Source organism: Pholcus phalangioides, unplaced genomic scaffold (assembly GCF_987345545.1).
Source record: "Pholcus phalangioides strain wild (caught in Gottingen) unplaced genomic scaffold, Ppha-v1.0 ptg000008l_1, whole genome shotgun sequence".
Taxonomy (NCBI): Eukaryota; Metazoa; Arthropoda; class Arachnida; order Araneae; family Pholcidae; genus Pholcus; species Pholcus phalangioides.
Genome location: NW_028301601.1, coordinates 145,928 through 160,271, shown reverse-complemented (window position 1 = coordinate 160,271; position 14,344 = coordinate 145,928). Strand labels below are relative to the sequence as shown.

Below are 14,344 nucleotides of genomic sequence, written 5' to 3'. Positions count from 1 at the left end.
TTTTCACCTAGGATTTTGTTCTTTGTCATGAAAGATTTGGTTTAGAGAAACCTTTGTGCATTTTAGACAGTATGTTACCTATAAAGGAATATTCTTCACTTTAGTGCATTACAAAATGATATTTGGGCAATCACAGGATCTATAACTGTTCTTTCTGTATGTCTAACTCGGTTGAAATTCTGCATTTTAGTATTGTGTGTTTAGTAATACCATTTACTTATGTCCCGTTACATCTTACAGGATATTGTTTGCCTCACTGCTCAGACTTTGCTGCGGGTCCTGTCCCATGGTGGGTACAAGCAAGTTTTGGGATTAGAAAATCATCCAAGTAAGCATATTTACTTTTAGTTTGTTTTAACTTGTGATCTTTATATTTTCTTGCGTATTTTCTTTCATTGTTATGTAATTAGGGATGCTTCTACTTTTATATTCGCAATGTAAAATGCCGCAGAACATTTTTAAATTCCATTGTGTGTTTGCTGATGTTGTATTAACACTTTGTTTAAAGGGTAAACCAGTGCGAATTTTTACTTTAAAGTAAAAAAAATTAAGATAGGTGATTTATATAAATCAGTTTAATAATCATCACTTAATTTTTTTTTAAATTATTGATTTAAAACAAAATTTAAATCTTAATTTCTCTTTAACTTTAATGATATTGAAATAAAAGTAACCTGGTATAGTATGCAAGTTGCTGATAGTGTGGTAAAATTCGTGATTTTAAAGTTGTTTACATATTTATTTTATGTATGCTATATTGTTCGCCATTGAAGGCCCTTACAAATAAAATGTATAAACTATTAAGCAGTAACATGCAAGTCGGAAACACATCCACCAATTGTGCAAGAAACAATCTTGTCAATATAGAATTTGTTTTATTTAGTTAATGCTGAATGGCCGTTTGGTTCAAGTGAATCGAGATCACATCAAGTGAATTGAGATATCTGCATCATATGTGTAATACTGAGTTACGACCACGCATTCACTTTACTGGGAGGAGAGTCTTCATGAATCGAAGCACTTTCTGCAAGAAAAATGTTAATCCATTAAGTTAATTGGGCCTTAACATTGGACATATAGATTTTTGGTGTTCGTTTGTAGTTTATTTGTTAATGCTTAATCAAATTTGAGCAATTAGGTGATATGAAAATATGCATTCTTAGCAATTAATTTAAAAAACTGATATTTTTAAAAAAATTGTGTCTCTACTCGATATAAAAAGTACATTAAATTGTTTGACTTTCACTTGCATCACATAGGCAAAAATAATACTGTAATAGAGAAAAGGCACAGTTTGAAATTGAATGCACATAATCTTTTATGAACATTCAAGCAATTGTTACAAATAACCTATTCTGACATGATCTAATTCTTTGAATTTAACTAATTTATATAGCTATTTCTGGCCTATAGAAGCTGAAAGAAAAAAAAATTGATAGGACTTTTGTGAATGACTTACATAAATTATGTTATGCAAATTGAGTATGAAATATTTTGTCATTCCCTCAAGATTTGGCATCAGAGATGAGTGTTTGGGATGGCGTTGTTGTCTCGCCACTGACTAAAGCATATGAGAAGCCGCCAGAGTCAAAGGAGGACGAAAATTCTGAAGATATGGACCAAGAGAGTGCAAATGATGATATGATGGAAGCACAGAATTAAACTGTTCATTGTGTTCTGAATATTGGGTAGAAAGTATTTTTTACAATGTCACTTGCATTGTAATTTTCTTTATTCATATGTCATGTCATACTCAGTAAATTTTGTCTTTTTGAAATTTTTGTGTAATTTTCATTACGAGTATTATTTTTTTAAATATGACTTCAATAATTTTGTGTGAAAAAGAAATGACATAATTTGAATCTACTGAGCAGTGTTATGAAAAAAAAAATGATTAAGAGTAATTTCGCTCTGCTCCAAAACTTAACACAATTCTTTTTTCAAAACTACCATTTTTTTTTTTATGAAAAAAAGAAATAACTCTGTAAAAAAAAAAAAAACCTAAAAGTCTGCAGAGTATTTTCACTCGTCAGCGAAATTTAGAGATTGAATTTTGATGCATGAACCATGCATCTAGATCAATTTCCCAACCTTTTTTGTCCCATCGCGATCTAACCCATAGGATCCTATGGTATACCCATAGCTTCTACCGCCCCCCTGGGACATTCCATCGCCCACGTTGAGAATCATTGATCTAGATACATATTAGTGAACATTGCTACTGAGTCAAGATTAGAAACTGGGTAAAATTTTATCAGTAATAGAGTTGCGATTTCCAGGTGCTTTTTGTCAGCATCACAGCAATTTTGGTGTTAGAAATGTAAATGTTTGAGGAAACTTCCCCCTCCCCTAATTAAAGCAAAGTTGTAGCATGGTGCATATTTCATGTCTGATATCACTCTTCAATGGATCAATTATCTACAAACTTTGTGCAATGAATCAGTTTACATTAGAGGTTCTTAACTATATGGGCTCCCCTTGAGCTTGGATGATATACCAATCGACTTATTTTTTCATGCTGAAATACCAATTTTTAAGGGGTCCAGTGACCTCCAGTTTATTGTCAAAAATCTAGGGTCAGTAAAAAAACCATGGTTTTGGTCTAAATAAAATTTCTGAAAAATCTTTCAAACTTCTAATTATAATAAAATGTTTAATATGGGAATAGTGTTAATTATATTTATAATCTAAAAATATTTCTTACATTGCAATTTAGTTGTTTTATAGCTTGACTCAAGGAAATATTTTGTGTTTGAGAATTCTTAACCCTATAATAATGTCCTTGAAAACAGCTATTTACAATTTTTCACAAATAAGAATCTTGCAATGAGGATAAAGCAACTCCATTTTTTTTTCTCTTGTGACAGCATCACTTTCATAGACTCGTCGAACGTTCAGGGAAAAGAGAGTTCGAGATGAATCTATTTATAAAATTCCAGTTCTCAACAAGCGGTGCTTCAGTTCTGGCCGAAGAAACCTTGCAGATTGTTCTAAACCAATCGAATGATTCCTCATGGCTTTGTTAACTTAAGGGGTCGTCAACAAATTGCACTACCAATATTTTTCATAACACTGCCCCCTCCTTTAAAATTGTTTGTCCCGATAATTCAGTCCTCAAGTCGGTGGGTCACACTTAGTCATTCACTGTGGTAGAGAGCCAATCTGTTGAGATGGGCCACCTTACATTTTGACGATATGGAGTCATTTAAATCCAAATAACCACATCGTTCAATTTCTGCACGACTCTGTAGGGTTTTTCCCAAGACGCCTGGAGTTTTAGGCAGAGTCCTTTCCAGTGCTTCAGATTCCAGAGCTAGGCGAGGTGGTCTTCCTCAAAGTCCTGAGACATGTAAAACTGCTACGGTGCAAGGGCCATCTAAGAGCAGATGTTGATCCAGCCTTTAGCGTCAATGATCTCGTCCCATAAGCACCTGCGATGGCGAGAATTCAGCACTCTCGTGGGTGGTTCTTTGTAACGGTCCCAAGATATCCTTGGCGATTCCCTCGAACTGCATTCCAATGTTTTGGTGTTGAAGACTGGCCTGTTGCACTTCGGAGGATCTTTCCGAGCAGCACAAGTGTCTCAATTCTGACACCACTCTTCCACATCGGCACTGGATTTGTCCCAACAGAATTGTTCAGACCTTCTGGAGAGTCTTAATTGTGCCAAAATTTCCACCTGTCGGGCTTCCATGCAATTCTTTGAACACTTCTTTCGCACGACTTCTTGGTAGGATGAGTTGCCTCTGGAACATCTTTCCATCCTCTGACTCCCATTTGCAGTACAGCACACCATCTCTCATCTCCAGGAAGTCCCATAGCACATAGTACCTTTCGGTTAGGCCCGAGTGGAGTGGTGGTAAGATGCTCGTCTACCACCGCGAAGGTTGCTGTCACGGCCCCTGGTTCAAACCCAAGGGAGGATATTTTCACTAACGAACTACGCGACCACCGAAAGACAGCGCCTTCATTTCCAACCCATCTCATTAATGGCAGTAAATTGCAATTTAGTGATATGGCCAGAGTTAGTGTTTGGTGGAGTAGTACCTTTTGGTCGTCAGACTGGAAGAGGTAAGACTCCTCGGCAGGACGAGTTGCCACTGGAACATCTTTCCATCCTCCGACTCCCATTTGCAGTACAGCACACCATCTCTCCTCTACAGGAAGTCCCATAGCACCCAGTACCTTTTTTGTCATTGGACTGGAAGAGGCAACGTCTTGCCACGCTGGTGAATTCCTTCAAGTCTATTATTGGTCATATGTCAGGATCTTCTAGCTGGGCCTTCCGGTGTTCTTGTAGCTCGAAGGGTTGTCACTTCAGACTTTGGATGTTTTCGGTCTCACTACAGGGTTCACTGGCCCGTACTTTTCTTCAGCATTGATGCAGTGGCGACGGTTCTGTGGATCCAGTCCTCTTGTCAGAGCGTCAACATTTCTGTGCACTTTTTCTTTCTGAGGCTGGATCTTCGTGCTAACAGGGTGAATCTGTTACCGCTTCCGGAGTGAACATCATTTCTCTGCTCGGAGAAATTCGCCGCGACCACATTCAAGCAGGGTGATGATTTCCCTCATCATATGCTGCTGTACTCTAATTTACCTGGGTCTCTCTTGAAAAAAATTATGCTCCCCCTTATAATTCACTGGTATCTCTATGAATTTTCTTCCAGCATGCCCCAGGTCTTCGATCACCTGCTTATATTTCTTCGTTGAGACTGAGCGGTGAGTCGTGTTCTGGGTAAGAGAAGGTATCTGTGAATCAAGTAAATTCATTCCTAAAAACATGTTCCATCCAAAGGTTCATTTACTTTCGTTGCCTACCAGTAGGCAAAGCAGCTCATTAGCACTGAGAATTTAACGTATGGAATTTCACATCTAAAATAAATATACACAGGGCTCCCACTCGTCCTACTTTTCGGTAAAATGTCCTACTTTTGACCTACTTTCTAGTTTTTGTCCTACTTTTCCTACTTTTTTACCAAATCCTATTGACAAAATTTGTGTAATTGATTTTAATTGAGCAGAACATCATTGATATATTGTCAAATATTACAAATGTTAGAGAATGCAATTAATGATTTTGCCAAAGCAGAAATTGTATCATTTTTAAGGTTATTTTGGGGGGGGGGGAGGCTGTATGTGGACTATTTGGTTGATTAATTTTTCATTTGCTTAGTTTGAAGGTTCAACAGGCAGGTTAGTCATGAAAAACTTCTGTCTGTATGGAAAAATAATTTTGTATTTATTAGTTCATGGTCTTGGACAGTAACTAACATTCATCATTCAAAATTACGGTGCAAATAGGTGAAACAACAGTTTGCATTTCAAAGCAGTTGGATACGTAGGCCTATTCTAGGTTTGGTGATTCTGCTGCTACCCAATAGCATTCAGTTGTCTTCTGTATTTTTAAGGCATGAAGAGGCATAAACAATATTTGCAATGTGCTCAGCAAAGAGCTAGAAATAGAAGTGCTTCATTTGTCAAAAGTGATTACACTGGCATTGAACAGTAAAATGTGAACAAAACAGTAAAATTTAAAAAATGATGAACAATGCAGTAAAACTATCTGGTTCATCTTGCCTTATTTACATCGGATCTTGTAATCTACACATTTTGCACTGTGCTTTTGAAAGTGGTCTCGAAGGAGCGTCATTCTTAAAAAAATGTATGCCTTCAAAGTTTACTATGCATTGTCAAAGAGAGTTGACAAGCTCTGCATTTTAGAAGACTCCAAAAAAAGAATGTAATATATATGAGGAGAGACAGCAAAGAATTATCTGTGGTTGCTAGTACACTGTTTTGGCCAAAAATTGGTTTGTAACCAAGTCATTTATCATTTTGCTTTGGCTTGAGTCAATCTTATAGGAAACTGAAATAGTGCTATGAAAAAAAAAAGTTCAAAATTTGAATTTTTTTTTGGATTTTTTTTCTATTACGCTATGATTATGTTGTCTAAGGGGGCTACCCTCCCCCATCCTACTTTTTAGTCCTGCATTTTCCTACTTTTTCTCATTTTTTGAGTGGGAGCCCTGTATACAGTTTTTAGCTGATTGCCATTGGGCAATCGCGGGCTCCAAACCTCGATTTTCACCAAAAACAAAATATGGGCGGTTATAAGGAAGACCCCCCCCCCCCACACACAGATCAAAAATATTTTTGTAGGGAATTAAAATACTGGAATAAAATAATTTCTTCTATACTATCTATTAATTTAAAATTGTTTTCGAGTGTTAGTGACGCAAACTTTCTGTGAAGAATTAGATCCTTCTGCCCCTCCAAAAGCGATTCTGCTTACATACCCATGATTTTTGCGATGCGAAACGGTGACCACCACGTAGCAGCTAAATAACAAAACTACAGATATTCAAGGTCGAGTTTTTACAGATCTCGGAAAAGTTGCAATATTGTAGAAACAATGAATTTGTGCTGTATAGATGCTGTCTTTGAATGCTGGCAGATAGCAGTGAAAATACCGTAATTTTCGGTATGTAACCAGAAGGGAAAAAATCAGCAGGGGAATAAAAACTCCAAAATTTGACAATTACACAGCCCCTCATTCAGAGAAGCAACTAGATATCCTTCATCTTATTCTTCAACAACCCACGTGTATATCAATACAGTACAGTGTATAAAGTAGTAAAACCACTTTTTCAAGGTTGCACTATCATGATACATGAGAAAAAAGTGGGAGGTTTTCCCTCTACTTTTCTCTTCTTCCTAGAGCTAGGAATGAACACGTCCTGGAGGATATGTGAACAAAATGTTTAAATTTTTATGTGTCCTTTTCCGAAATTCCGGGTATTTGACGTGTTATAGTGTGTCGATGGCATCTCTGGTCATGTCTAAGGAAAATCCATGTTTCCTCAGGAAGTCCAGTATGATGATACACAGGTCTTTTATGACGGCTACGAAGACGATGTGTCTGTAGGCGACTGTGGCGAACTTCACTGAGACTTACAATTGCCTACAGCGTCAATGATAGTGGTACGTAGAGAAGTTGTTGCTGGAATTTTTGAGCCAAGTCTGTCCTGACGACGCTCACGTTGGCTCCGGTGTCAATTATCATTCTACATGGTAGTCCATCAATTTCGCCTCTCACGTAGAGTCCATAGTCTGCATGATGCAGCTTTGAAACGTGATACACTAAGCATGGTGTATTTCCCTTACTGGCAGCCACGACTGGGCATGTGCCCCGCAGGTGGCCTTCCGATGTAGCAATTTCTTCCTTCACTCCTGGAATCCATGTGGCAATTTCTTTCATTCCGGATATTGTTGCATTGACATCTGAGCTTGTCGACTCAATCTTATTCATGGCGGCAACATCTCTGATTTTAGGGACAGAGGCGGTGACAGCAGCAATGGACGTGTTGATAGCTGCGCTCATGGCCTCTATCCTGTAATTTACGGCGGCCGTAGATTTGTTCATCTCTTCCACAATTCCCAATTTCATCTGTCCCATCAAAGACATAGTTAGTTCAGCTGTTCTCGCATCTCGTTCCTCTCGTTTTCACCATTCAAAAGTCCTTGAATTACCCCACTCCTGACACCAAATTGTTCCGGATAATGTCTCTCAAATCCTTGAAATGATCAGAGGATGGCAATTTTCAGGACGTCGCAAATTTATTTACAGAAAAGTTGTTTGCAATTGTTCACAAATAAGAATCTCGCATTGAGGATAAAGCAACAACAACTACTCTATTTTTTTTTTCTCTTGTGGTGACATCACTTTTATAGACCCATCGAACGTTCGAGAAAAAAAATATTCCAGGGAAAAAAAGTTCAAGATGATTCTGATTATAAAATTCTAGTTCCCAACAAGCAGCGCTTCAGTCCTAGCTGAAGAAACTTAGCAGATCATTCTAGACCAATAGAATGATCTCCCTTTCTTCTTTTCCTCGTGGCTTTGTTAACTTGAGGGGTTGTCAACAAATTACGCTACCGATATTTTTCGTAACAATAAAGATGTTTTCCTCCAGTCACTTTCAATACGATTAATAAGGAAGCTATTTTGCACAAACTGTGATAAAAATTAGGTGAATATCATGTATTTAATGAAGCATAAATAACACATTAGCAATGATTTACGATGTACAGGGTGATTATAATTAAAGTTCTGATTTCAAAACACTTGAAAAAAAAGAATCGGAATGATTTGAAAATTTACATGAATATTCCTGAAGCAATGGAATTTTGTATGGCAAAGGGGAAAAAAATATTTAGAAATGTAACATAAATGACACTGTACTCATCCAACACGTGGCAAAATGATAACTGAATTAGCATTGCACAATTTCATAATTATGGGAAACATCACAAAAATGAAGTAATTGAACAAATAACTACAACTTACTTAAGAAATGTTAAATATGTTGTCCACTGTGTTCCGACTATGAGATGAAAGTACAAAAATACTTGTTCAACTACAGATCGGGCTATGTCACGGTAATGATGTGAATGTGCTTTCAATTCACCAAAGTTTGCAATCCAACCACTGTTCAGAACATTTTGAAGTACCTCTCCACAGCCATAAGTTGCAAGGGTTAAGGTCAGGCGAACTAGCAGCTGGCCAGGTGTTGTCATCCTATTATTGTCAAAATGGTTCTTCAGCAGCTGCTTTGCTGGTATTGCAATGTGCATCTTGATAAAAGTTGTGCTATCCACACACTGATGCTGTTGAAATGCCGAAGTGATGTGGTTGCACAACATAGGTTATAGGCCTACTGCTAGCCAAGTACAGCATCATCTACCTGCACATTTTTCTTTTGCTGAAGATCCATGGCTTCAGGAGTATCCATGCTAATTTTCAAGTCATTCTGATCAGTAGCTCTTATTGTACAGCTTTGGAACCAAAACTTTAATCATAATCACCCTGTATATAGCTGATTATTTTTCATAAATCTGTGACTACTACACAGTAGAACCCTGATTGACTAGGCTTAATGGGTGAAAGTATAAAAAAAAACTATTGAATATTAAGACTGGGTGATGTACACACAGTATGAGATGTGCTACTTCTTATGGGAAAGAAAATGTCTGTGAGATAATGTAACTACTAGTACACTAGTCTTTTGTTCTTTAGGGACAGTTGGTGTCTTTGTTGTATTATAAGACCACCTGCCCCTAGCAGGATGGTGTCACTACTGTTGCTGCTTCTTTTGAAGGGGGAAAACCCGTGAGGTATTACATCACTTCATTTAGATGTGTAATGCAGTCCTTATTCATGGATTTATTAAAGATAGAGCATCAGAATGTAGCCAAAAGTTAGAAAAGGTGGAATGAAAAATGGCTTCTGTATATTAACTTCAACTAAGATACTTTATATGAAAAAAAAAAATTATATATATATATTCAGGTCACTTTTATGAGACTTGAAAAAAACCACTTATATTATCTTATACCATTTAAAGATATACTAGCAGAGTGTACCCCAAAAATATAAAATAAGGTGAGAATGAAAAATTTTAGCTAATAAATGAACCAAAGCGTTATTTTTCAAGGAAAAAATTATATTTAGGCCACTTTTGATTTTTTGGAAAAAAAAAAACACTTGGTTAAAATCAAACGTGGTTTAAACCAAACAACCCTGTCTGGGGTACAGAAAAAGTTAGGAACCTCTGTATTAATGTAATATGTTAGAAGAAGCTTAAAGACATCACATTTGCAAAAAGGAATGGCTAGGTCAAATTATAATTTGATAATTATCGAAGTGTAAAACCGGAGAATTTGGTAATGTCTGTTGAAATCCTCGTGTTAGACCCAGGTGGCATTCACAGTCTTGCCTCAAGTTTTAGGATGAGGAAATTTCATAGTATTGGTTGACTTTCCATTGCATGTTTCTGATGCACGATTAATCCCATCCTTAGAGTATGGAGCAACAATCTTTCAATGATTTTGTATCCATACCATAACATTTTGAAGATACGTTTAATGTAAATTCAATGATTTTCATATGATTTGCATCCACCAACACTCCATGGTACTGTATTTTCCTGTGAATTTTCTGTGATTTACATGCTTGAAAAATCATTTGAATTTCTTTATGCTGATTATATACAGCTGCATGCTATGTATCTGTATATAGCTTGGCTATTTGGTTATAGATGGCACATAAAAAATTCAAGTAGAAAAATCAACATTTTTCTTACAAAAACCTAATGAATGACCCTTTTCTATTCGCTAGAATTTCACTATTGCTAATTGAAATTTTTGATGTGGGGTTGGGACTTTTCTCAAAGTAGTGAAGTTTGCATCAACAGATTATATGAAGGAAAATACAATTATTGTGTACATAATATTAAGTACACCAGTTGGTGGTCGGTCAGTGTTAGCTATCTTATATATCTGGACCACAAACTCCACAACTAGATGGAGTTTTGTTTAGTTTACTGAAACAGTAGAGCAAAAAATTCTTATTTCACCATAATTTTAAAATATCCCGACTTTTGGGAAACAGTTTACCCCGTGACATCATAACACTGCACCATGTCAAGACATAATATTTTATTTTGGCAAAGAAAAAGATCAAATTCACCCAAAAGCCAACAATAATTTTGACTCTTGCTATGGCAGGATGACTGTGACCTGTTTTTTAGCCTAATGGTGATACACTATCTACCAATAAGTATTTGGACACCTGTGATAGAAAAGAAAAACGAACTTTATTCAAAATCAATAGTTGGTAGAGCCTCCACGAGAGGCAATTACAGCGTGAACCCTCCGGGGCATACTTTCCACAAGTCCTTGTGTGACAGCTAGTGGTATTTTCTTCCACTCGGCTTGGAGAAGACATGTCAGTTCCTTCACCGATTTTGGACGGGTAGGGCACCCCTTAATTCGGCGATCCAACTCGTCCCAGAGGTTCTCGATAGGGTTCAGGTCTGGGCAGGCCAGTCCATTCAATGAACCCCATTGGCACCATACCAAGCCTTGGTTAACCTCGCAGTATCACAGCTGGCATTGTCGTCCTGGAAGTAACAGGGGTCCACCCCGTAAAACTGCCACAACGTAGGAAGCACATTGTCATCCAAAATAGTGCAGTAGGCATCGCCGTTGAGCTTACCATGAATGGGGACCAAGGGTCCCAGTCCATACCAGGAGAAAACCCCCAGACCATAATTCCACATCCACCGAACTTGACTGTTGGCACAATGCATTCTGGCAGGAGATGTTCTCCAGGCAGACACCAGACCCAGACCCTGTCATCCAAACGGTAGAGGGTGAACCTTGATTCGTCGCTCCAAAGAACCCGTTTCCACTGATCTACGGTCCAATTTCGATGTGCTTTGCACCACATTAACCGAGCAACGCGGTTGGACTTTGTGATCAAAGGCTTATGGGCAGCAGCACGACCATGAAAACCAATCAGATGTGCTTCCTTACGGATGGTATTCATTGAAACAATACTCCCGGATGCCTGTTACACTCCTCGCGGATGAGGGCCATCGTTTGGGTGCGGTTCTTCCGAATTTCTCTAGACAGCACCCGTCTGTCTCTATCTCCCAGTTTCGTTGGTCTACCGACTCGGGGCAAATTCTGACAATCACAGCTCACCTTCCACTTCTTAATCACATAGGCCACTGTCAATTTTGGGTACTTCAGCTCGCTAGATATGTCCCTTAAGGATCGGTTATTTTTGTGATACCCAATAATTGCACCTTTCTCGAAATCAGAGAGCTCCGAACTGCGTGGCATCTTGCATGCGGCTAATGCCGATGTTGTTTCCTACACGATGTATACGGGTGGAGGGCGTGACGTATCTCAGGACCGCAGATATCGTCATTTGCATAGGTGTCCAAATACTTATTTGTAGATAGTGTACTTTGTTGCTGTAATTTTTGAGTGCAGTAAAGGCAGGTAATTTTATCTATTGTTGGGCAAAAATCGCCAATTGTTCATATGATGCCCCATTTTTATCATCGCTGGCCAGTTACTGGTGGTTTTGGCCTGTTTTAGCTCACTGACCTGCCTACTCTCCGGATTTAGGCGGGAGACACCGGATTTTTCATCCTTCCTCCCGCTCTCCGAATTTGTTAAAATTTCTCCGGATTTTGGCAGAAAATTAGATTTTATGGGAGCTTTCACGTAGTCGTGACGTCAATGACTGCCGTCGTCATTAGGGAAAACACCCATAGAGGACAGCCGTGGTCATTTCCATCGAGCAGCGGTAAAAAAGTCTTGGTGACCGCATTTAAGCAACTGGCAAAGGCGTGACTTTGTTTACGTAGTGTTTATCGGCAATCATCTATTAGGGGCATGACCTTGGTTGCCGAAATTCCTGTATAATCATTATTGTATTCCACTAACAGTTGTGCGGTAAACACAAGTTTTCTTGTCAGCAGCTTTGTATTTTGAAGATTTTAAATTGCTTCCTCTGATTAAATATGTCTTCAGAAAGAAAATATAGAACTTTAAGCTATATAAATCTAAATATAAAGCTTTTAAGAGTTCATATACCCAAGATTATCAATCACTGATAGCATCCAGGAAAGGAAACACTAATGTTTTATGAACAGTACATGTACATGCGATTTCTCTCTATTCTGCATGGAAAGACTGACATGGAATTATATTCTGCTCGGAGGCAATGCAGAACCTGCCCTTGGGGGTGGGAGTCGGAGAGGAATGGAACGGAACTTTTTCTTAATTGATTAAAAAGATTTTTTTTTTTTGATCGAGTCTATGAGTGCCAGGTGGGGGTACCCCATTCCCCCCCCCCCCCTTTGGGAGAATCTCCAGATTTCTGGATTCCAAAAGTTGGCACGTCTGAGCTCATAATTTTTCCCCTTTAATTTGGTGCTTTTTTTTTAAATCATTTCTGTTGGTGTCATTTTAGATAACCAGTTTTTTTTATTATTATTATTTCACTTGATGGATGGTAAAGGGAGAATGAAATCTTATGATTTTATTTCTATTTATAAAAAAATCTCTACTCTCATTTTCATTCTCAATTCTCATTCTGTATGCTTTGCAACTGCCTCAAGAGACAGGACTTTATAAATTGCTGCTGAATTTTTTTTTTTTCAATTCCATCGATCTGTCATTTTTTTACAAACTTGGTATTTACTTCTTATTTTTGTGGTCTCCAAGAGGATGAATGGTTTTAATTTATAAAGATATGCCTCATTTTTTGAAGTACAGTGAAACTTTGATATAACAATATTCTGCAGGATGAAAAAAAAACATTATACACAGATTATCGTTTCATAATCCGTGCATGGCAGCTGTAATAGAGGCAGCATTATCATTAGTTGTGTTCAAGTTTATGCTATTGTCATCTTTTCTACATCTGCATTGTTAATACCTCCAGAAAATGCACTTTTACACATTTATTCACTGCAAAAATTTTCAATTGATTAGTTTATTAATAAAATTCACTTAGATGCATTGTTCCTGTAAAAAAGTTTACAGCATTTCACTTTTCTGTCTTATATGAAAAGTAGCAATAACGATCACTTTCTTTAGCTTTCAGTAACCCTTTAGTGAAAAATAAAGTTATTAGATGCCTTCAGAAAAACAAAAACAAGTGAAAAAGTTAAAATTAAATTCAAAACGGGTTTTAACAAAATATAAAAAAAATTTATTTTTTTATAATGGTTTCAAAAGTTTCATAAAAATAGCATTATAGAGAGATTTACCGTAGTAAAGGATATCATTGTATCGAGAGGAGTTTAACATTAGCAGCCGTGCCAACTTTTGGAATCCAGGACACCCCCCCCCACGGGAATAAAATCCCTACTCAAAAATTGAGGTCAAATGTGAACTTTTACACACATGGAGGTTAAACCCTTGGGAATAAAATCCCTACACAAAAAAAAAGTGAAATTGGAGGCCAAAACTTCAATGGTGATCTAAAAAACATAGGCCGGCACTCATAGACTCGATCAAAAAAAAAAATTCACAAAAAAATTGTTTCAACATTTTTTTTTTAATCAATTAAAACAAAGTCCCATTGTGCCCCCCCCCCCCCCCAAGGCAGGTTCTGCATTGCCCCTGAGCAGAATATAATTCCATGTCAGTCTTTCCATGCAGAATAGAGAAATCACATCTGGATATACTGTTCATAAAGCATAAGTTTCCTTTCGTGGATGCTATCAGTGATTGATAATCTTGGGTATGCGAACTCTTAAAAGCTTTATATAGCTTAAAGTTCTATATTTTCTTTCTGAAGACATATTTAATGGGAGGAAACAATTTAAAAAACTTTAAAATACAAAGCTGCTGATGAAAAAACTCATGTTTACCGTACAGCTGTTAATGGAATACAATAACGATTATACAGGAATTTTGACAACCAAGGGCTTCCCCCTGATAAATAATTGCCGATAAATGCTACTTAAATGAAGTCGTG

At 37.4% G+C, this 14,344-nt stretch overlaps 1 protein-coding gene across 2 annotated transcripts in view; it reads left to right on the top strand.

Moving 5' to 3' along the window:
• The window catches only part of LOC149083458 (interleukin enhancer-binding factor 2 homolog), an 80,962-nt gene extending 79,185 nt beyond the window's left edge, over positions 1 to 1,777 (top strand). For both annotated transcript variants that reach the window (XM_089233977.1, XM_089233976.1), the window contains exons 11-12: positions 241 to 328; positions 1,511 to 1,777. In XM_089233977.1, the coding sequence (XP_089090103.1) occupies positions 241 to 328; positions 1,511 to 1,662 (240 nt within the window). In that variant the 3' untranslated portion in view covers positions 1,663 to 1,777. The remainder of the gene's footprint in view (positions 1 to 240; positions 329 to 1,510) is intronic.
• The last annotated feature ends 12,567 nt before the right edge of the window (positions 1,778 to 14,344 follow it).